Source organism: Mastomys coucha, unplaced genomic scaffold (assembly GCF_008632895.1).
Source record: "Mastomys coucha isolate ucsf_1 unplaced genomic scaffold, UCSF_Mcou_1 pScaffold22, whole genome shotgun sequence".
NCBI classification, from domain to species: Eukaryota; Metazoa; Chordata; class Mammalia; order Rodentia; family Muridae; genus Mastomys; species Mastomys coucha.
The window spans coordinates 159,363,273-159,387,801 of NW_022196905.1; the positions used below are offsets into that span (position 1 = coordinate 159,363,273).

Below are 24,529 nucleotides of genomic sequence, written 5' to 3' on the forward strand. Positions count from 1 at the left end.
TGTAAATCTCACCATAAATAGGACACTGACAAGAGGCTCCTGGCTAAGGAACACAGCCAGACTTCCCATATGGAAAACTTCCAGACTAAGTTTGTTTGGTAATGGCCTGTTGTCCATTAAACACCCAAAGGTATAAAGAGCCAAATACAGACGGGCAGACAGTGGGTGAGGAACGACTGTTTCGGACTTTACCATCTAACACCTATGTGGCTGATCACGCAGCAATGTTTTCATTTGCTGACAAGCTACAGCCACAGTTCCTCAGTCACCTAAAGATACAATCCATCTCGTGGTTAGTACTGTGGACAACTCATCCCCCTTCCATTTCTTACTCAGTAAAAAGTCTATAGATAATGATCCATTTGAAAAGTCTCATGAGATACTTATTGGGTCGTACTAGACAATTCTATGTCTGAAACTGAGGACTTAGTCCAGATGAGTCATGTGATACATAGCAGTGGGATGGACTACTGTGCACAAATGCTATCAGTTTTAGGGCCATAGTGACTGACATAGAGGAGGGAGAAGGTAACACTGCCAGTGGTTTTCTGAGAGGAAAAGGCCTAGGGAAGGTGACCCAACACAGACACATGTATAAAGCTGGAAGGGCATGTATAAAGGCAAGGACTGTCTGCACTGCTCATCACTACAATGTAGTTCTGGGACCATGCTTTTGAGAGCCGGGCATGTGTGGAGTCAGGCTTATGAAGTGTCACCACTCTTTCCCAGTGAGGAATGACAGACCACAGGCCTTTGTGAGGTATACTGGGTCATGCTCCAGGTGTCTCAGTCTTGGGTAAGCCTCCTTCTCAGTCTCACCCCGTCATGTGCCTCCCCATCTATGGCTAGGCTCACAATCCTACCATTAATTGCTGCCTGGCTCTTCCAGATGACCTCCTACACAGGACACCATTGCCATGTCACTCTCATCTGACTCTGGTTACACACTCGGACCTGGCCCACTGCCAGGCATTATCAGAATTGTTGTAGGGCACTGTCCATGACTGATTTCTCTTCTTCCTTTGGCTTTCATTCTGGTTCAAAGGCAGAGACAAAGGGAAACACAGGATCACCATACCTGAGAAGCTACCCAGTCTTGGGGCCGTCATGTCTCCTCCATCATGGATCTCCAGGGAATCCCAGTTCTGTTCCGTGGCAAAGCTGATCACTTGGATCTACCGGGTCACAAAGCAGGGTTACTGTGTTTTATTTTAATCACATTAATCTATACACATGAGCTTTTTGTACTAAGATACACACATGCGCTCGCGCGCGCATGCACACACACACACACACACACACACACACACAAAATTGAGCTCACTGGGTTATAGGAAAAATGAGAGGACACAAAAATGGGAAGGGTCATATTTGGGTCAAATGGGGAAAGGGGTGTCAGGGGAGTAGGATGGATGTGATCAAATATATTACATACATACAGAAAGTTGTCAAAGAGTAGATAGAAGTATTATTTAACAAGATAATATATATTAATATATTAAATATGTTATTAAGATTGAATATACTAATAAGATAATGTTTTAAGATGATATATACTATTTTATATAATATGCATATACATATGAATACATACAATATATATATATATATGTATATATATATATACATACACACACACACACATACACACACATACACACATACACACAGGACATGGGTGGGGAAACCTCTACAAATAAGTTCCCATAGCCATTATTCTAAAAATCAATTATTGGGCTAGAGAGATGGTTCAGAGGTTAAGAGCACATACTGCTCTGCCAGAGGACCTGGGTTTTGTTCCCAGCACCCTAGGAAGGTGGCACAGAACCTTTTATAATTCACGCTTCAGGGGTTCTTCTGGCCTCTTCTGGCCATCCAGGTACCTTACATCCACACATCCCTCTCAATTAAAACTAATAAAAACAAAGCTTTAAAAATAACTAAATAAAGTCCCTCTTTTAGTAAATATTGAAAATGATTAAAAACATTTTACAGAAAGATTCAGAAAAGAGAAACACATTTCTACCTGTGTGCCCTTGACTGCAGAGTACAAGGGTGTACAGTAAGGAGGAGGGGGATCAGAGAGAACAAGAGGGGAGGGGGAAGAGGAGCAGTGAAGCAAGAATGAATAAGAGCAAAGTGTGTATGAAGAAGCCAGAACGAAATGCATGATGCTGAATCCCAACCTGGAACAACACAAAGCAAGTAACATATTAAAAAGTCTTTAAACAAAAAGGGTAGAAAAAACATGTGAAGAAGAAAAAGGGAGAGAAGGAGAAGGAAGGATGATGGAGGAGGAAAAGAAGAGATGAGGGGAAGGAGGGGAGGAAGGGGGAGGACAAGGGAAGCTGGGGCCCTGTGGCCTGCCTCAGAGGCCCTGGTCTGAGGCCCTACCTGGATCCCTGAGCCCTCTGATACTATGATCTTCCACACACAGTTCAAGTTGTTCCCATAGGGCTCAGGGTAACCTGGGGACAAAATAGTCCCTCTTCTCTGAGTGAAGTTGCCACTGCATGGAACTAGAAGAGAGAGAGAAAGAACCACGTTCAGTGAAAGCCAAGTGAAGTTGCAGAGGCTCTACAGCCTATTTTCCTTGACTGTGATCAGACAGGGAAACTTTTCCTGCTATTTTAAGTGGCATTTTTAGCCAAGGTAAAATTGGATCTCTTTGCCTTCAAATGTGCAACATCAGTGATAGATATCCATCACATAACTGGGTTTTAAGCTTTGAGTCTATAAATAATTTTTTTAGGGTTTTCCAAGAAGGGACTGTCTACAACAAAGGTGTCTCTGGAGTGAGTTCTGATTGGAATATTTTCTATTTAATATAAGGTTGTGTGTAGAGTGTACCCTTCTGTCTACAGACTAGCAACTCCTGGTCATACTGATGAGTTTCAGAGCAATCCAGGGAGAAGAAGAGATACTTAAAATGCACAGTTAAATTCAAGAGATAATCACCTTTGCTCTGAATGTTCCTTTGACAAATGTAACAAATAACAAGTAACAGTATCACCCACCTATCCAGCACTTTTCAAACACAAATGTATTAAAGGGACATCATACATGTGATGCCGTAGCCCATCATCTGCATGCTCTTAGCCCAGATGGAAGTTATATGCTTTCTTAACATTAGAGTTGATAACAGACTTAATCAGGATCAAGAGGGAAAGCACGTTTTATACATGCAAATCTCATGTTTTAGGAAACATTTAATTTTATGGTTAGTGCAATTGGGCTATGGACATAATCAATTGATCTTCACATAGTTGAAGAACAAGATCACTTCAGGAACAGTGACAGCAGGGCTCTAACCCTGACATGAGGTTCTGACCCAGCCCCCGGTAATCATATCATATTGTCTCCTGGGCCCCACTTACCTACACAGCTTGGGATGGTGTCATTCCACTGGGCCAAAGCATTTGGCACAGACTGGCAGCGGATGGCAGTGGAGCCTTGCAGCAGGTAACCTGGGTTACACTCGAATCGGACGATGGAACCTGCAGAGAACTCAGAACCAATCCTTCTCCCATATCTGGGCTCTGGGACAGAGCTGCACTGCGTGTCACTGGTGCGTGGAACAGCTGCAGAAGAAATATACAGAAAGCACCATGTTAGAGCAGAGTGTAACAGGAGGGAGAGAAGAGGATCCATGGCTCCAGTCATGTATGTGACAGAAGATGGCCTTGTTGGATGTCATTGGGAGGAGCAGCCCTTGATCCTGTTGGGGTTCAATGCCCCAGTGTAGGGGAATGCCAGGGCAGGAAGGCAGGAGTGGGTGGGTGATGGGGGCACACCATTAAGGGGCAGGGTAAGGGAGGGATGGGATAGGGGGTTTTGGAGGGTAGACCTGGAAAGGGGATAACATTTGAAATATAAATAAAGAAAATATCCAATAAAAGAAAAAAGAAAAGAATCTGACTGAAAATTACACATGAGGTGTACATATATATGTATTTGATAATAAAAAGATATTTAATACAAAAACATTTCTTATTAAATATATTGTTAAAAGGGCAAAAAAAAAAAAAAAGGACAGGGATGGCTGTGAAGAAGATGGGAGTAGATGCAGGGTAGACACAATGCCCATAACCCTCTCTGTAAGGAGTGACCCTAGGGATAATTCTCTTTCTACATTTCCTCTTGTGATATCACTGGGGACCACCATAGAGGTTTTATTCAGATGGGAAGATGGGATAGAAGGAAAACTAGTGCCTGTGATGGCTCATTAGTATTCAAGCAGTTCAAATTAATTAAAATCTGAATGACCATTCTGGCAATCAGAAAGCAGTGGCCACAACTTTTGCTCTCCCTCAGCAACACTGGAGTCTAGTGAGACAAGCTGCTCCATAGAGGACTTGTTTAGATGTTGCCCTTGTGATAAATTATGTAGTTTAAAAAATAGGATCTACCATGTAACCCATCATTCTAGATATTTACCCTGAAGAGTTGAATTTGGGATCTAATAACAATATTATAACTAGTGTATGAATACAAGCTAGATGCCCTTCTCATTTGTTTTCTGATGCCATGATATAATCACTCTCACCAAGAGCAACTTGGGGATGAAATGGTACCTTTAGCTAACATGTCCACATCACCATCCATACATAACTGAGAGAAGTCAAGGGAGAAACTCAAGTTTGAAGGAGAAATAAGGGAGGAACATTGCTCTCTGGCTCCATCCCTGCTTCACTCAGGTTCATTCTAAGATGCTGTTCTCATATTGCAAAGGGTCATCAGCCTAGGGGTGGTGCCTTCAGTAGTCTGGGCCTTTCTGCATTAATTAATAATCAAGTTAACAGAGAAAACTAACTAGGGTAGTGTCCATCAGAAGATAACTGCAAAAAAAAAATACAAGTGGTCTATGGATTTGTAAAAGGGACTTTTTATTAAACCACACAAATGATGTTTTTGATAGTTGTGATGGCATGCAGGCATCTGAAGGGCACTGTGAAAGTGAGATGAGCTGGTCTTAGCAGCAAGCAGATACCATTATTCCTCTTCCATGGAGAATCCAAGCCAGTTGAACTCCCCGGAATAGAGAGTAGGGTGGTGGCTGCCAGGGATGGGTGAGGGGGAGCAGGGAGTTACTGGACATGCAGTTGTGTGAATGAAGAAAGTTCTGTAGAGCTGCAATGAAATGCTGGGCCTACAGCTAGCAGCATTCTACCACACAGCTAAGAACTTGTTAAGAAGGTCTTCCTCATGTCATTGCCGTGAAAAGGTAACACTCTACAATATTAATGGAGGCCCCACGAATATTCCTCCAGAACACTCTATACTTGCAGTGCAGATGATCACCTGCAGGGGAGCCTTAAAGACCAGGGAAAGACTCATCTGGCAGGGGAGCCTTAAAGACCAGGGAAAGACTCATCTGGCAGGGGAGCCTTAAAGACCAGGGAAAGACTCATCTGGCACGGGGGTTCAGGGAGCTAGGCTGTGCTTTTCTAGGCTGAGGAATTCCTTTCTCCCTAACTGGAGAAAAAAACATGAACAAATTTGTTTCCATTTCTTTTTACACTATGATGTTTTATTTTAATGTGCCTGAGTACCAGGATGGGGCCAGTAGATCAAATAAAACTAGAAAAAAATAATAAGTTGATGTGATCATTCTAAGCAAGGTGTATTTGTTCCAAAAAAAGGGAGCGGGGAGGTCATGATACAGCGATTCAACCAGCCACACAGACCTGGGGAAACTCACTAAAGTTTGATCGTGTAGGAAAAGAAAGGCCATCAGGACTCTGAGACTAGACGCAGAAAAGGTGAAACTCTAAATTCTCATTTTGTTCCTAGGGTCTACCCAGACAGACAGGGTCAGTTCTCCCTGACAGGGTAGGTAGAAAAATTGTATTCCTATAATTCAGTCATTCAGTACTTAAGAGATGAACAGTTAGAAAGCTATCCTTGAACTCTACCACCCTGTGCTCTGGAAATGGAGAAGGAAGAAAGGGGGTTAGATTAAGTGCCAAGGAACACCCTGAAGTAGAACATTCCAGCAGGGCTGAACATCCACATGAGGAAGAGCCATAGAGTCAGTGGCTTAGTGCTGAGAGGCAGGGTACCCCTTCTATTGACCAGGAGCTACATTGCATGTACTGTGTACTTACACTGTGACATAGATTGCACCATGGGAGCCACAGCAGATCAATGACCCCATCTAATGAGTTGGGGGCTCTTCCCTATACTGGTGTTTGCTCCACTCAGGTCCTTCTAACTCCTACATGTAAATGAAGGTACTGAGGGATGTAGTGGTCCTGAGAGAAGCACACCTCCAGCAGTCACCCTGACGCAGCCCTACATACACAATGCTCATCACCTGCCATCTTTACTCTTTCTGCTAAGGTTCTCTCAGGTTCCCCAGGTATGTGGATTTCCTTGTCTAGGCAAGTAAATGCCTAAGTCTATGAGGTGTTGGGTGTCTCTTGGTTCCTGGTAAGTGGATGCAGACAAGGACTCTATAGTTGTCAATTTTTAAGGTGATTATATAATTGAGTAGCACTGTATGCATATGTGGTTATGAAAGACATCTCACGAAGTTGGAAGTTTGGAAAGCAAAGGGGACATAGAGAAAATGGGAGGGAGGGGCAATGCTTAGTGGACCATGGTAACATCCAGAGGACTGTATTCTGCTGTGAGCCTCCTGCCATCAGGACCTCCTGTTCTGCTCACCCAAGCTTTTCAGAATGAGTAAGAGTTCTTTTCTCTTGTTACTATTCTTTCTCTCTTAAATGATATTTGTACCATCACAAAACAAACATGAAAGTATCTGAGAGAGAAGTGAGAACAAAATAAGGTCAGCTGGATGGCAGGTGAGGGAGAGAGGAGACTCCTCATACCACGCTATGCCATGCTATGCCCCTCCCCACCACACCACGCTATGCCATGCTATGCCCCTCCCCACCACACCCCACACCATGCCCCTCCCTGCCATGGTGCTGTGATGAGCTGGAGACTACTGAGTGCTTCTATATGGGATCTCACAGAGTTGAGAGTGGGTGAAAACTCAGGCTGAATTACTAGGAGAGCATGAGAGATCCCTTCGTCAACCTTTGCCATCACTGATCTAAGAGGCATGCGTCCTGTTACAGAAGGTGGACAATAACATGAAGAATAAGCTTCAGGCCATTTAGGGAAGTCTCCTATTTCCTTTAGTGACACAGAGACAGTCTTTCTCTGCTGGGAGTTGAGGATTCTGACCTGACAAGCTAGTCATAGTTAGGGAATTAGTAAAACACCATTGAATTACATACACAGTTTCATCATACATTCTCAGTAAAAAACTACATTTTTGTAAGCTCTTGATGCAAAATGTGACTTCCTTAGAAATGTAAAGTCAACTAGGCTTTCAGCTAATAGCATCTGAGAAAAGCAGCTGGGGAAAAGAAGCAAGCATGAGTGGGTGCAAGGCTTCACTGCAACGAGTCTCTTTGTTTCCATTTTTACCATCCAAGCTCAGAGGAACCAGATGCATCTGGGGCAAGGTGTTATTCAGGTGTGGCTAAGCTCAGGGTGCTGTCCATCTACTGTGGAGGAAGAATGGTTCTCCTGCGTAGTTGGGACAGGTCTGTATGTAATTTTAGTTCTGACCAGGGTCTAGATAAAGGTTACAAGAATTTAATTGGTGGCCCTGTACCATGAGTCAGAGAGGCAGAGCTGAGGTCAGCTGCCTCTTTCCCATTGTGTGGAGAGCCTAAGAATCCTGGCTTCTCACACAAAAGTAGCCAGTGGATTCTGCCACTTTGCTGACACTGGTGAGAGAGACTTACACAGAGCCGGCTACAAGAGGCATGGAACTGCATGTTGAAATGGCCAGGCATGAATGGAAGATGATTAAAAAGCAGTAACTGGGACTGGAGAGTGAACCAGAAGTTAGGAACAATGGCTACTTTTTCCAGAGGACTCTGGGTTGATTCCCAGCTCCTACATAGCAGCTCACAACTGTCTTTCATTCCAGTCCCAGGGGATCCAGTGCCGCCTTCTGGCTTTCTGGATACTGGACACAGTGGTGCGCAGACATAGGAGATAGCAAAACACCCATGCAGATAAAATGAAAACAAAGATTCAGATACAAACAAAAATCAAAGCAAACCAACACACAGACAAAACCCAAATGGTATGCTTATGAGAAACTGAGCCACCTAGTCAACTTGGACAGGATCAGTCACATGCCACAGACGAGAGGCATCTCCCTGCCTGCTACAGTTAAGTCTTCGTTTTGTTTTCCTTTCTGTTGCTGTGATAAAGTGCTTGCCTGAAAGTGTCACAGGGGAGGAGAGGTTTTATTTACTTTATAATGCCTGGTTACTAAAAGGGCGCCACAGAGGCAAGAATGCATGACAGTTGCTCATACCACATCCACAGTCAAGCACAGGGAGACGCTCCATGCTGCCTGCAGGCCTGCCTGCCTGCTTGCTGGCTTTCTTCACTTTGACACTTCCTCTGCCTCAGGACTGGCTGCCTACAGACCAGCCCATCTAAAGTAATTCCCCACAGAGACACTCTTCTGACAGTATAACTAACAGTCTGCCTTTTCTCAGAAGCTATGTTTGTTCTCAAAATCGCTACATTCTCCACCAAGAGGCATCACTGTGGGCTGTGAGGGAGCTAGCTAGGGCAGCTTTCCATACACTTCTCAGGCACACTTCTGCACTCTATCCTTTGACATAAGGCTTGTGTTGGCATCTCCGATGTCCTTCCTAATGGACTGTCTGCCTGCTGACAGGGGTCAAACTTCCTATAATCTCAGAGCACAAAGTCACTGAGAAGTCCCATGTTTTGATAACTTCGGGATGAGTGAAGCCTCCACCACTCAGACATTTGTATACAATAAGGGTGCAAATGATGCCTCGCTTTAATGTGACTGTCTTTAAAAAAAAATCAGTGCTCAATTGAACTCTCTCTCTGGGTTGAAGATTTGCCTTTGGCCTTTGAGTAGTTTATAAACTGAATTCACAAACCACATTCTTCACCTCCAAGGGGTTTAGCTTTGATAAAAGACTCATTTTGCATAAACTCAGCAGTGGAGAGTAGGGAAAGGTGGAGTGTTGGGCTTTGTAAGATATTAAATATGCCAGACTCATAATTGTACAAGGGAAACCGATTCTTCCTATAAACATTTGCTCTCTAGTGTTCTGTAGTTTTACATATTTTAATAATGATGCCAATTTATATAAAGAAACAATTTTTCAGCACTGGGAGACAGCTCAGACAATAAAGAGCTTACCAGACATGCATGAGGAATTGAGCTCAGGTCCCTATGGAAATTAAAATGCTGGGTGTGGCGGTGTGCACCTGGAATCCCAAGGCTGGGTTTATGGGGCCAGGTGGATCCCTGGTGCTTGTTGTCCTGTTAGTCTGAATAAGTTGGTGAGTTTTAAGTTCAGAATCAGACCCTGTCTTAAAATATAGGGTTGAGAGAGACTGAGAAAGACATCTACGTGGCCCTCTTCTGTCTACACATATGCATGTACACACACACACACACACTGACATGCACGTGACAAACACATAAACCATAAACACACTCCACTACACACACACATATGCATGGAATGATTTAATTATTTTCCAGAACATGTCACCTGAGTATGAACTCGGGTTAGCATAGACCTTGGGTCCTTGGCTGCTTAACTGATCAATGATCTGATCTTTGTCAAAAGTCAGAGGAAGCCCCATAAAAAGGCTGGTGGTGTTAGCAACTTGGATTCATTTTCTAATGTTAATGTGATTTTTTTTTCTAAGAGGAAAAAATTACTTAAAACAATCAGTCTGCCTTTGTTACAGAATAAATGTGAGTTCTGGATTATGTATCTACATAGAAAAAAGTAATTCCAAACTCATTTGATGAAACTAAGTCTAGCCAGCTTGCCTAAATTAGTCATTGTCTACCAAAGTCAATTAAAAATATACTGGTCATTTGCATTTAACAAAAACTACCACTTTAAAACAATGTAACTACTTTTAATTCCCTAACGAAGCATTTGCCACTTAAGGGTGAGAAGTATTTCCCAGGTATGTGCTCCCAACATCATTGAAACCCTCTGCCCAAGACCATTCATGTGATTTTGATGACAAAAACTGAAACCTTTTAGGGGAAATATTTTAAGTGCATTGCTATAACTCTGTGAGATTTTTAGAACTGAAACAAATAGTATGACTGTTATGCTTCATGGTTTTCCAAAAAGCATAGTTTTTCTAAGAAACTTTCTAGAGAATTCTATCTCAAGAGAGCGAATGGCTCAGATAAGTGACTTCCCTTTAGTTGTGAGGAAAATGTTTAAGGGTGGATTGTGATCTCCTGGCTGGATGACCTGAGATGGAAATATTTCTTTAATATATATATTAAATATATATAAATTTAATATATATTCTTTTAAATATAAAGAATTTCTTTATTGTTCCTATTTTTTGTGTGTGTGGGGTGGGGGAGGTTGTTTTGGGAATGGATCTGGCTGTAAGAACTGGAAACTGACAATCCTCTTGCCTCAGTCTCAGGTGCTGGGATGTAAAGTGTGGGACTTGAGGCCTGGAAGACGGTTGTTTTCAAGACTAGATTGAGTAGAGCCAGAAGCAGCCCCTTCTTCCACTCCACTGTGCCATGAGCGGTTCCAGCTCCCCTGTTCTCTGAACCTTAACTTCATGTTTGTGAAATGAATATACAAGCTCAATGAGAATACCACATTTTTCATTTTGGGAGACTTTTAAACAATCTCAGATTTGTTTAATATACTGCACATTAAACAACCAAACAAAGCAGGTATAAAAAAGTGGAACAAAGAGGTGTTCATTCTGAGGAACAGTTATGGACACACAAATTCTGTGTTTGGCTTTGTTAAATAATAATTTCAGCTACTTTCTACAACAAATATGTTTGTTTAAAATATATGTTTATATTTCAATACATGTAGCTCTAAGTGTTTATGACATGATTTATATAATTAGATAAAATATTATACTTTATGTTATTTTGTAAGATCTGAAGAGCCATTCAGAAGTAGTTTAATCAATAATTATTTTTATAATGCTTGAAAATAATGTAATATGTCTTTGGAGTAGAAGTACAACTTAGTGTGCCAAAACAAATCCTAATTATTCTTTTTTTTTTTTTTGGATTTTTTTTTTTAATTTTAGATATTTTCTTTATTTACATGCGAATTTCTCCATTCCCAGTTTCCCCTCCAAAAAACAAAAAAAACAAACAAAAACAAACCCCTGTTGCCTCCCCCCTCCCCATGCCTGCCACCCTGCCCTCTCCCACTTTCTGGCCCTGGCATTCCCCTACACTGGGGCACAGAACCTTCACAGGGTCGAGGTCCTCTCCTCCTATAGATGATCGATTTTGCAATCCTCTACCATACACATGCTGCTTGAACAATCAGACCCCTCTATGTGCAGTCCTTGGTTGGTGGTTGAGACCCTGGGAGCTCCTTAATAAGTGATTTATCTCACATATATGAATGCCTTCGATTATTTAAATGTGACAGAAATGAAATTTGTTGATTTTTCTTTCAATGTTAGAAGCCCAGGATGCACCCTCACATTGGTACACAAAATGTACCTCCCACATTGCTCCTCAAAGTGCAGCGCACAGGGTGCTCCTCACCTTGGTAGACGAAGTGGAAACCCCGTGCAGAAGCTCCGCTCTTTGCACTGAACCGAAGCAGAATCTGATTGGATGTAGCCAGAGGGAGTGTTTCACCTGGAAATTCAAACGGAGGCGACTCATCAGATCTGGTGGTTGTTTTGTGCTGCGTGGATGGCATTTTGGGAGAAGTGTGGACATGAAAGTCCACAATAAATGCTTCAAGTTAAATAGAGCAAAACTAGATTTAGGGGTTTAAGACCCAAGTGTCTTGCTTTTATGAACATTTTTAAAGCCTGCCCTGACCTTGTGGAGCCTAATAAACTGGACTGCTGCCAGGATGGAATACTTATCTGTGCAGGACAGCGGGCCGGCCCGTGGCTGACCATACAGCGGGGCTAAGCACTGATAGATAGTCATGTGAGGGGCTCACGTGGGTTTACCATTACCTGCTGGAGTAGGGAGTGGAAGAAAATTTGTTTTCATAAACACTAGTTGAGAAACATTAAAAGATTCACAAAACGCTTCTGAAACAAGTGTTTAACCTTTAAAGCAGATACAACATCCTGGGAAGTGTCTCCCAACTGTGCATGGATCCTAAAACCCCTATCCCAAGCTACTTCCTGAGAATTAGTTACTGTCTGTAGCCTGACGCATTTGTAGGCATGACACTATATATAGCCTGGCTAGAAATCCACAAAGTTGAGTTTTGAAGATTTTGGTGAGTCAGGAAATATAGAGAAGCCAAAACCAAGCAAACTTTAATTTTGATGAATTAACACTCATGTTAAGCTGGGCGGTGGTGGCACAGGCCTTTAATCCCAGCACTTGGGAGGCAGAGGCAAGCGGATTTCTAGTTTGAGGCCAGCTTGGTCTACAGAGTGAGTTCCAGGACAGCCAGGGCTACACAGAGAAATCCTGTCTTAAAAAGAACAAACCAAACCAAATCAACCAAACAAACAAAAAAACAAAAAAACAGAAAAAAAAAAAAAGCCCTCATGTTTCACATAAACTAGTGTTCCTGGCTAAAAGTTTGCTTAGTTCACATAATCAATGCTGGAAAATGAATGCTTGAAATTGTTAATAAGGGTTTGCCCACAGATGCGGGCTGGTACCTGGGCTGAGCTGGCCCAGCAGCATACACGTGTCTGAGCATCTGTGAGCACTGGTGTAAAGCCCCCAAAGGAGCCACAAAGTCCAGGGATGTTCACTGCATGTATAACATACATGCCTGGAATTAATGGGGCAAAATGATTTACCCCAAGGAAGGAAAAAAAAGACACATAGGACAAAAATTAAAAATCGTTATTTTCATTTATTTTTCTAAAATAGCCCTACTTTTTCTTTTTTTAAATTTCCCCATGACCTTAGTAAATCTTAGTAAGTAAATATTATATTTACTTCTAGTGCAAATACAGACTCAGAAATTCAAAGATGATTTTGTTTATCACAGTGATGCACACATACACACACACACACACACACAAACACACACACAAACACACACACACACACACAGAGAAAGAGAGAGAGAGAGAGAGAGAGAGAGCGAGAGAGAGAGAGAGAGAGAGAGAGACAGAGAGAGAGAGAATTTAAAACAACCACTGTAGCTGTATAGTAGAAGTCAGCGCAAAACAATTTGAACTTTTTACCTGAATGGGAGCCCGAGAGAGAACTGAGAAGCCTGGCCTGTGGATGGGATCCATCAAACAGCTCTGCCAAGTCATTGAGTGCAGTCTGGAAGTAGGCAAACTGTCCAAACACCACTAGAAAACAGGGGAGGGGCAGAGTCTTACAAAGAGCAGAGGACAGCTTGTGCAGGTACACTAACTATGCCCTCTGAAGATCATTAGTTCAGGAGTCATAATAATAAGCACTAATCAAGGGCTGGAGAGAGAGCTCAGTGGTGGTTAAACACGCTTGTTCTTATAGAGGACAGGGGTTAAATTCCCTGTACCCACGTGGTGACTCAGCTGTCTATAACTCCAGTTCCATGGAATCGGAGGCCCTCTTATGGCTCTTGCAAGCACAGCACACATCTGGTGCACAGTCATATCCAGAGGCAAATACTCTTACACATAGAATATAAGAAATTGTAACAAAGCAAAAACAACTCGACAAACTTATTTTCTGTTTTCTGAGTTTTCAGTGACTAAAACAGTTTTATATCAGTTTTGTTCTTTTAATATTGAAAAGGAATTATTATTTTGTAAATTTGAATATTGTGCAAGACATTTTTAATATACAGCATTCAAATAATCTAAAAATATTTATGAAGGCATTCTGCTTTTTTAATGATTGTATTTTGTTCCATGAAAAATTAGCTATGTTGGAACCAAGCTCCAGGATATTTTGATAAGGAATTAGAAACTTATTAGAATCCCTTGTTTATGCTGGCAAACTGCCAAATGAACAAGCATTTTATTTAGAACCCATTTCAGGGAGTTCTGTGGGGTATTTGATATATTTTTTTAAAAAATCTTTTAGGATATGAAACTGGTAGGATATACTGCCTTCAAGCAAAACATGGTAACATTGGTTGGATTTCAATTTAAATCAATATTTATATAATAAAATTGATTAAATAAAAGAACTTTACAGTATTTTGAGGGACCAGTCATTTAGTATTGACATATAAGCATGAAACAAATTATCCTTGATTTGTTTATGTGTGAGGTTTACCCTAAGGTCCTTCTAAGTAATAACAATCAGGGGACTGAGATATACACGCTGTTCTAAGGTAAACATTCTAGTAGAAGACAATTAGTATGTTAGTAAGCATAATGGGCATAAACACACACACACACAAACCACACAAACCACACACACCACACATACACAAACACACACACACACAAACCACACAAACCACACATACCACACACACACACACACACACAAACCACACATCACACACACCACACACACACATAGCACACACACCACACACACACAAACCACACATACACACACACCACACACATCACACACACCACACACACACATAGCACACATAGCACACACATACCACATACACACACACCACACCCATACACATACCACACACACATACATACATACACACATGAACATACAGACACACATGAACACACATATAACACACACAAACCACACACACACCACACACATCACACACACACATCTCACACACACACACATCACACACACCACACATACACACCACACACACACCAAACATACCACACACGCACCACACACACATACACACCACACAAACACCAAACATACCACACACGCACCACACACACCATACGCACCACATGCACCACACACACACACACATAGCACACACACATAGCACACATACACCACACATACCACACATACACATAGCACACACACATCACACACACACACACACTACACACACCACATACACACACACATATAGCACACACACACACACATCACACACACACCAAACACACCACACACACACACCACATACACCACACACATACACATACCACAAACACATATACATGCATACACACATGAACATATATACACATACATGAACACACATATAACACACACACACACACACACACACACACTGAAGTTTGCCCTTTGAGATTTCACCTTCTAGTGACCATCAGAAAGCAAGTCCATGGGCTAAGTAGGTTTTTCTCAGTAGATGAGACTCACTAAGGACTTTGTGCTTCAGAGGTCACAGCATGAGCCACATCTCACTTCACCCCTGCTCCTGCCCCACCCACCAACTACCGCCTCCACAGTGAACTGAATCTTGTTATATTGGATGCCCACAGCTTGTCTCCTGATTATGAGAATAGTCCTAATGTGCTAGAGTCCTATTTTCTGTCAAGAATTCTTTGGGAACATGAACTTTATAATGGAACTACAGGGGTACTAAAGAACTTGTTAACATGGTTTATAGTTGTCCACCCAACAGTGCAGCAGGCTCTGTAACAAAGATGGGAGCCAAGTCTGTGATAGCTGCAGGATTAGGACACTCTAGTTATCAAGGAAAGGCCACGGCATCTTGCCTAAGTCAAGCTCTCTCTACCCAGGTGAGCAAATGGTCCCAACTCATCTGCTGAGAGAAGAAAGCTGTAGAGCTGTAGACTTCAGCATGGTTACAACCCTCATGGGTGGTGTCTCAGGGAGAGTAATATAGGGCTTAAGCAGTAGGGAGCTTAAGCCCTTGTGTCTCTGTATTAACATGAGATAGAAGGAAATGCTTCTAGCATACATAAGTGGCAACACCATGAAGATGACACTGTGGCTGGTGGTCCAGTTTGGTTGTCTGTAGAAGTAGGGAGCAGTTGTAAAGGCCTGAGGCAGCAGCCTCTTCCAGGCCTAGAACAACCAGAGCTGAACACACATGCATCACTCAACAGGGAAGCAGGAGTGGGAGGAAGTACCACCCAGTTAGTGACTGGGTCAGACTCATGTTATATAAAGGGAGCTCTGGGCTCCTTTTGGATGCAAAGACAGAAATTCAGGATCTACAGTGACCTTTTCATATTTTTTAAGGTTTATTTTTATTTCTTTAAATGTGCATCTGTGTGTCAGTATGTGCACATGAGTGTAGGTGTTTGTGGAAGCCAGCCGTATCAGAGCCCCTCAAACTGGAGTGGGCTCAAGCACGAACACACATAGACACACAGATGCACAAACACACACAGACACACAGATGCACACAATTCAAAATAACAGAAAATCTTTCATTTCTTTTTATCTCAAGTACATTCTCACATTGAAATTAATGTGTTAAATTTCTGTGGAGGTAGGTGACACTTATTTAATGTAAAGAGAAATTGTGAGTCTGTGGCTTTTTTTCCCCTTTTGGTTGACCATTGAGGAATATGGAAATATCTTGTAAAAGTGTAAAAGCTATTGTCTGGCTTCCTTCAGGGAAGAACCACATAATATCAGTCTTCCTGACTGGAAGCCAGGGGGGAAATTATATAAAGTAGTACAAGATAACTAGGACCCCTCTGGATATCTCAAAGTCTCAAAGATGTTGACTCTACCTGCCAGCTGTGCAGGGAGGTGTTGAGGTCTGGACTGTTGGCATGTACTGTAATGTTAAATACTGACCTCCAAGGCCTGGTTGACCCCAAGGAAAGGAGATTTCATGTAGATCTTAGTGATTCTATGTAACTTTGCCTCCTGCCCCAAGTTTATCCCTGATTGGTGGATAAAGATGCCTACGGCCTATAGCTGGCCAGATGAGAGATAGGTGGAGTTTCAGTCCCAGGGTTTGGGGTCTGAGAGACCAGGAGAAGTGAAGGAGGTCGAGAGGGGAAAAGATGCCATAGGTTAGGTGAATCATGAAAACATGGCCATGAGGGCTGGCCAGCTGGAGTTAAGAGCAGCCTAGAAGAAACATGGCCATATCTTGGGATTATCAGTAGGGAAGTAGATATAATAGCACAAAGGGTAGATATCTGCCCAGCTCTGGTACTTTAAAAGCTTGATATAAATATAAAAGTTTTGTGTCTTTTATCTGAGAACTGAATTATCAAAGGCAGTGTAGAGACCAACCATAAATATCAAATACTTACTACAACAGAGATATGACTTATGCTCTTGAACTGCATGTGCCTTCCTGCCTGATATTTACAAACAACTGACTTCAAATCCATTTCTGGGCAGATCCCCATTAATAGAGGAAATACAACACCACTCTAGGGGTAAACAGGAGCACATGTTTTCTACCCCTTTGGTAGAAGAGCATCAAGGAACACTGTACTGTGTGTTTAGGAAGTCCGTCTCTTTAGTGAATATCATTTCGTTTGGATCATTTTGTCCTAATTTTACCAAACAGCAGATAAATAAGCAAGGTCTAAAGCATGTGCCAATGAGTTAAAAGCAATAGCAATCTCTTACCAAATTCCTTGGGCACCGTGATGGAATAGATGCATATCTGCCCGGCCGTGTAGTTATGAGGGTAGTTTGGTGACAAAACCGCCCCCTCCGAGCCCACGTATCGGCCTCCACAGGGTGCTGGAAAGAGATCCAGCCAAGAAGAGTGAGCTTTGTGTATGAAGGTGATGATGCTGGCGACAGGAAAGCTCAGTAGACAGGGCTGAATGCTCACAGCCCGCTCATCTCATAACAAACACAAGCACCGGTGCCAGCAGCTGCCCCTGCGTTGTCAGCAGGAACACAGGGACACCAAGCCAGAGACTCACAGGAACAAAAGCTTTTAACTCAAAAAAAGGCTGATGTTAGTATCAAGACCTATCTGAGGCATGTTCAAATAATAATGAAAAAAGCTATACTAGTACTAACTATACTGTGTATATGTGGGTTTGCATGTATGTGGGTATACATATGTATATCTATATGTGTGTACACATGCATATATATATATATATATATATATAGTGTATGTGAATGTATGTGAGTGTATGTATGTGTATGGGTATGTATGTGTATATGTGCATCTGTGTAGACCTATGTATGCATGTGTGTACATATGTGCATTTATATACATATTCAAGTATCTGTGTGAGCATATATATATATGTGTATGCATGCATATGTGCATATATGTATATATGTATATATATGAATGTATATGTGCACATGTGTATATATGAATGGATATGTGCACATGTGTCTATATATATGTATATACAGGAGAATGTGTGTATATATACATTTGTGTATATGTATGTGTTTATGTGTATATCTGTGCATATGCATGTATGTAGTATGAGGTTGTATGGACCTTTTCCTTCTAATAATTTTACTAACTTTGGTGTTTCTTTTCTAGGTAAACTGGAAAAATGTTTTATTTCACACATAAAGGTCTTTTCAAACATCCTGACACGGGGATCCAATTAAGCCCCAGTCACTTGTTCAGGTTTTGAGATAAGTCCCAACATTGGCATCTTGTATGTAGTATCAGGAGAGCCTGGCACCTGCTCATCCATCCAACTGTGTGACTGGGGACTGAAGCACCAGGGCTGAGCATCCCATCCCTCTGGCCCTTTGTGATATCCTGTATCACTTGATACTTCTGGACCTTTTTCTTTGGGGCTCCAACACAACACTGATTTAAATTCAAAGTTGCTTCTAGGATATGAGAAAGGTCAGTTCATTTCTAAGATCTTTGTTTCTCTTTATTATAAATATTGGCTCATACTTAAATGTGTAAGTTAATGAATTTCACCACATGAACATATCAGACATGGTGCTTTGACCGAAACCTCCCTCTTCCTTCCATTTTTTCCCTCCCTCATTTTTTCCTGGCTTCCTTCCCATTCACTACATTATTACAGTTCATTTATTCTTGATATGGCAATTTTCAAGCAGCTAAAAAAAGGAAATTAAAGATAGCATGTTTAATCTGTTCAGTGCTAATTAGCACACTATTAAGTCCTAATGGACAAACAGGACATTTTCCATGATTAATAAACTCTGTAGAACATGGTAATGCTAACAGGGGAGGTACTTGTTACTGGTTTGCTGAGGTGGTTAATGACTGTTGGGAGACTGTCCCCAATCCTGCATTACTGTGACTTGACAGGTTCACCTTTTACCTTAGGACAATAGCTCATACATCTGACAGCTTTGACACATTCAGTGCCAACCAGGAAAGGCTTAACAAACTTACACAAACCACAATAACTTCTGATATCATATTGCAGAGTAGTTTTGTGTTCCAAAACATCTAAGATGACAATTGTACTGGCTGGTTAATACAAGCCAAACTCATTTGGGAAGCAGCAACTTCAATGTACGTCTATCAGAATGGTCTTGGGAAAGCCTGGAGTGCATTTACCTGACCAATGATTGACAGAAGAGGGCACAGCTCACTGTGGACAATGTCACCTCTGGCAAGGTGGTCAGCGGGCTGAGCAAGCCACAAGGAGCAAGCTGGGAGCAGCATTTCCCCATGCCCTTCGCTTCAGTTCCTGCATTAATGTTCCTGCCTCAAACCTTAAAAAAGTTATGTCTTTGTTTAAAGACAGAATATGACCTGAGAGTTTTAAGCTGAAACAACCATTTCCTCCCCAAGTTGATTTGGATAGAGGTGTTTTAGTACAGCAAATAGAAACCCTAACTGAGATGAGTATTTTATAATTTTAAAATGGAAATGTTCATTCCTCTTTTAGATGGAGGATATTTCTGTAAACTAAATCCCGATGGGGAAGTTTCCACTGAGATATTGTAACCTGAGCCATCTATATAGACAGGTCACTGTTTCTGCCTCAGCTCTGTCAGTTCAAACTGGCTATTTCAGAAAAAGGGTTGCTATTTTAAAAGCTTATCAACCAAAGTTCTAAAAATACATATGAAGAATGGAAACCTATTTTATTTTAGCTTGGTCATATGAAATCCAATCAGCTCATTTTGCAAATACTCTATTCTTGCATATCATCTAACTATATCATTTATCTATCTACCTATCTGTTTGTCTGCCAATCCACCAAGCTATCCACCAACCTCTATCTATGTATCTATGTATCTATGTATCTATGTATGTATGTATGTATGTATGTATGTATGTATCTATCTATCTATCTATCTATCTATCTATCTATCATCTATCTATTGATTTATCATCTATCTATCTATCTATCATCTATCTATTGATTTATCATCTATCTATCTATCTATCTATCTATCATCTATCTATCTATCTATCATCTATCTATTGATTTATCATCTATCTATCTATCTATCTATCTATCTATCTATCACCTATCTTATCTATCATGTATGTTCATCTCTTTATTGAGAAGCTTCTAGAGAATATTTTCAGGTATCTTTTGTGTGTATCAGATGAAAAAGTGAACAAAACAGGCATAAAAGTTTCAAACAACATAAATTAAGTTAAAACATTGCTTTGTTCAAGAACAATAGGAACAGATAAACAACTGTTCAAGAGACTAGGTAATAACTGTCTAAGTGAGTGAGTCCGACCCTGGCTGGATTATAGTTCTGGACAGTGAGACTGCACAGTTAGTAGAAGTGCGAAGAGAAACTGAGTCAGAAGTACCTTGGCAGGCTGGTAGTGCCCGGTCCCAGGATGGCTTCCCATCAGCCCCTGTCACACACTCAATGGACGAGGGATCCATAATCTTGTAACCAGAGTCACATTGATAGGTAACTGTAGAGCCCAGCTTAAAGTCAGTTCCAATTCTTGACCCATTCATTATGTTTCCAGGGTCAAAGCAAGCTTCCCGGGGTTTCTCTGAAGAGGAAAGAACATGCAGGCCATCATTACATCTGTGCATAGCTACTTTCTTTGCTTCTTTGCCTATTTCATTCAAGGCCTACCATGTTGTCCAGCATGGGAAAACTTCTTAGAATTATTTCCTCATCAACGAATGACCAAGTTAACTTACTAGTTCACAGCAGGGAATTATTTTCCAATAAATTATATTTACTCTTTTGAAAATGACATTTTTATTACAGGGTGATATAAAATTATTTTCACATAAGCAAAAACAGGGTGTTTTGTGATGTGCCTTTTTTTAGCCTGTTGAGGGTCTAATTGGTGTGCATTTTAAAACTGATTGAGGAAAATTTGAGGCTCATTTTCCAGCTGGCTCCTGACTCATCCCAATGTGAACTTGTTGCACAGCTTTCAAAACTGATCATTTGGCTTCACAAAATGAAAACTGGAGCACTCTCTGAAAATCCCTTGTACCTTTCCATGCTGATGCAGATAGACTTTGGTTAGAAACTCAGAAAGCACTCCGAATTACAGTTTGTGGGGATGGTACATTGGAAGACTGTCAAACTTATCAGGAAAATGACATCTGATTGACAAGTGTCAACTACTACATCTGGAGCCTAATAGTTGCCCTGTGATTTTATCTTAATTGCAGTAACTGCATTTACTGACTGCATGAGGGCATGCCACACACCAGACTGATCTGAGCTCAATGTCAATTATTACCAACCTTCTTCCATGTAAGTGGTGACAGTCTGAAGTTCAGATCAAGGTAGGACACTTACAAGGACACATAAGTGTGCACTACTGATTACTGTGACTACTGACTGGAAGGCTCACTGTTGGTGCCACATAAGATCTGTTTGCACAAACAGAGTTTGTGGCTCTTCAGTCAACCTTAGTTCTTTCTGCTTCAATGGATCATTCAAAGTATCAACAAACCAATCAACATCTATCTGCAACCACATGTTCTGTGAAATTTTAGATCTGAGTCATGCTTTCCTTGTTAAACATATCTTCATTCTTCACCTCCCCATGAGAGGGCCTAGTGAGACTGAATTTCCCAGATTTCCCAGGGGCTGTTACAGAAGACAGAGAACACTACTCAGCTCAATGTTATAGTCTTCGCTTTGGTAATATAGAAAGGATGGAGGGGTAGCGAATTAAATAGTACTAGTTTGTAACAATAGCCAGCCAGCAACTACACTAGTTTAGGCTCTGGGATAACTTCAAAGCATACTTTGGGTTTGAAAACTGTGTCTCCATGAAAAAGTTTATAAATGCCAATTCTTGATCTACTACAGAAAATTAAGTGCCCATCATACATGTAAGGAATATTGTGACAAGCAAGTGCTATACTCAATTACATTTTGTATTTTTGGTTTGGGATCAAGATTGCTGATATTATTTTTATTTCTTCCTGGTCATGGTCAACATGTTGTTCATCATTTACTCTAGCAATTGCATGAATTAGTCTCAGGAGGTAGAGTAGTACAGAGATGGTCAGGTGTGCAAGAAAGAGAAAGGATGGAGTAGGTTCAGAGATAACCCCCAGGGCATGAATGACATGCAGTTACTGGGAAAGAAAAATATCAAATATCACATCTTGGCAAGTCCTACAGGAAGCATGGGAGGCTTGTATTGCTGTTGTATTCATTAGTTTTCAATATTTTCATTTAGATTTTTAACCCTCCATGGATCAACATCAGTAAAGTGAGATCTCCCTGGTAAATATTCTCCCGATCTATATAATATGTTGTAGCTGAATACACTGTATATACTGAATCTGTTACATGGTCATTTACTAAATTTAGCAAACTAATTCATTTTTATGTATTTTGGTCAACAACATTGATTTATCGGAAACCCTTTTTCTGGTACCCATGGTCCCTCAGCAAGCAGCTCATATGCAGAGACCAGTGTCTCTAGACACTTCATTGAGAGCCAATTTGGATATTTCAAATAGTAGCTGCTAGTCTCATAATCATTTATAATAGTTTCGAACCCTATGTAGATCATTGGATATTTGAACAAATAAAGAACCAGAAAATAAATGAAACTGGCTATTTTTTATTCCTATTTGCTTATACATATCAAAGTTGCCTTATTTCATTGTTTATTAAGTCATTCAAGACATAAACAAGGCATATTTGTTTGCAAGCATCATCCTTGCCACATTAAAAACTGAACCGTTCCTGTTATGTTAACCAGTGTAGAGCCATGGCCTTGACTTTCTGATTATCTCTTGCTATAAATCTCTTTCATACCTGAGTATGGCTTGGTAAGACATGGATTACACACCTCTCTATTTCATGCCACTGTCAGAGTTGGGTAGCTGGTTTGCCTTCAAATGACTGCGTCTGATCTTTTGGTTCCATTTACTGATTGTCAGTTTTGGGTGCTCAGTGATAAATCACAGTCCTGTCTCTGCTTACATTTTGCTGTCTTTCTAATTAGATGGCTTCATAGCTCTGTGTATTTTTCTGTTGTTCTTGTCCATCCCACTTAGATATACCTTTGTAAACTCCTGCTCTATAGAGAAAATTGTTACATGTAGGACCCCTTGGGTGGATACACAAAGTGTGGCTGCCCCGGGACACCTCCTGGCCCCCTGCATCTAGTAACAGTCTCTGCAGTCTGTTGCATTCACCCTGAGATTGCTTGCCCTTCACAATGTATTGACACTAGTCCTATTAACCCCTGAGGAGTCCTTCCTACTGATCTCAAGAAAATGTTTTAAATATTAAAAGCTACAAATATTCAGTTAAAGCATGAATGTTTAGAATGAATAAGCCTAAGTAGAGAGGCCATCCTCATCTCTGGTTATTCATATTATAACCTTATATACCTTGCATTTAGTGACTTGATTAACTGTTTGAGTTGTTTGTAGCTTTGGTGAGGATCATCTAGAGTCTCGATAGCACAAGTGTCATCTGATACAGTGCACACATGTAAGGGCTGTTCTCCCCAGAACACAAATGCTTCACCCCAAAGGCGCAGCACAACTGCACGATTTTTACCATATGTTTTAAGAAAGACCCTAACATTTATGGATTTTGAGATTTTAAGCAATTTTTAAACTGAAAGCCATATAAAGCAATACAAATCCATTAAAATGGTGACTAAAATAAAACATACATTCATTTTATTTTATAATTTTCACTAGAAACTGAATGATTTCAATACATGCAATTAGTTTAATTATCTGCTTAGTTATTTTTACCCACATCCTCCTTACTATTGGTAATATCAAGCTAAATTCTAATGATTGCTGTATCTTAATCTGTCCCTTCCCTCGTTCATACATGAATTCATATTGCACAATGGTATTTGTTTTTATGGACTCTACATCAAAGAGCTTGGGGTAGGGTTTTTTGGTGTGTGGCTGTTTTTCTTGGAGTACAATAAATCACAAAGTACCCACAGGTGATGAATCTGAGCATCTGAGACATGAGTATCTGCCTGGACCTGAGTTTTGAGAGTGAAAGACACAGAGGGTGATGGGGAGTATCCCAGTGGGGAGAAACAGGGGGTGATGGGAGTATCCCAGTGGGAAGACACAGAGGGTGATGGGAGTATCCCAGAGGGTGATGGGAGTATCCCAGTGGGAAGACACAGAGGGTGATGGGAATATCCCAGTGGGAAGACACAGGGGGTGATGGGAGTATCCCAGTGGGGAGACACAGAGGGTGATGGGAGTATCCCAGTGGGGAGACACAGAGGGTGATGGGAGTATCCCAGAGGGT

At 41.1% G+C, this 24,529-nt stretch overlaps 1 protein-coding gene across 6 annotated transcripts in view; it reads right to left on the reverse strand.

The window, feature by feature from the left end:
* The window catches only part of Csmd1 (CUB and Sushi multiple domains 1), a 1,620,113-nt gene that overhangs the window by 163,999 nt on the left and 1,431,585 nt on the right, over positions 1 to 24,529 (reverse strand). For all 6 annotated transcript variants that reach the window (XM_031339198.1, XM_031339200.1, XM_031339199.1 and 3 more), the window contains 7 exons: positions 20,604 to 20,798; positions 17,480 to 17,596; positions 13,234 to 13,347; positions 11,603 to 11,698; positions 3,378 to 3,581; positions 2,395 to 2,519; positions 1,079 to 1,175 (listed from right to left, as the gene is read on the reverse strand). In XM_031339198.1, coding sequence (XP_031195058.1) covers positions 1,079 to 1,175; positions 2,395 to 2,519; positions 3,378 to 3,581; positions 11,603 to 11,698; positions 13,234 to 13,347; positions 17,480 to 17,596; positions 20,604 to 20,798 — 948 coding nt within the window. The remainder of the gene's footprint in view (positions 1 to 1,078; positions 1,176 to 2,394; positions 2,520 to 3,377; positions 3,582 to 11,602; positions 11,699 to 13,233; positions 13,348 to 17,479; positions 17,597 to 20,603; positions 20,799 to 24,529) is intronic.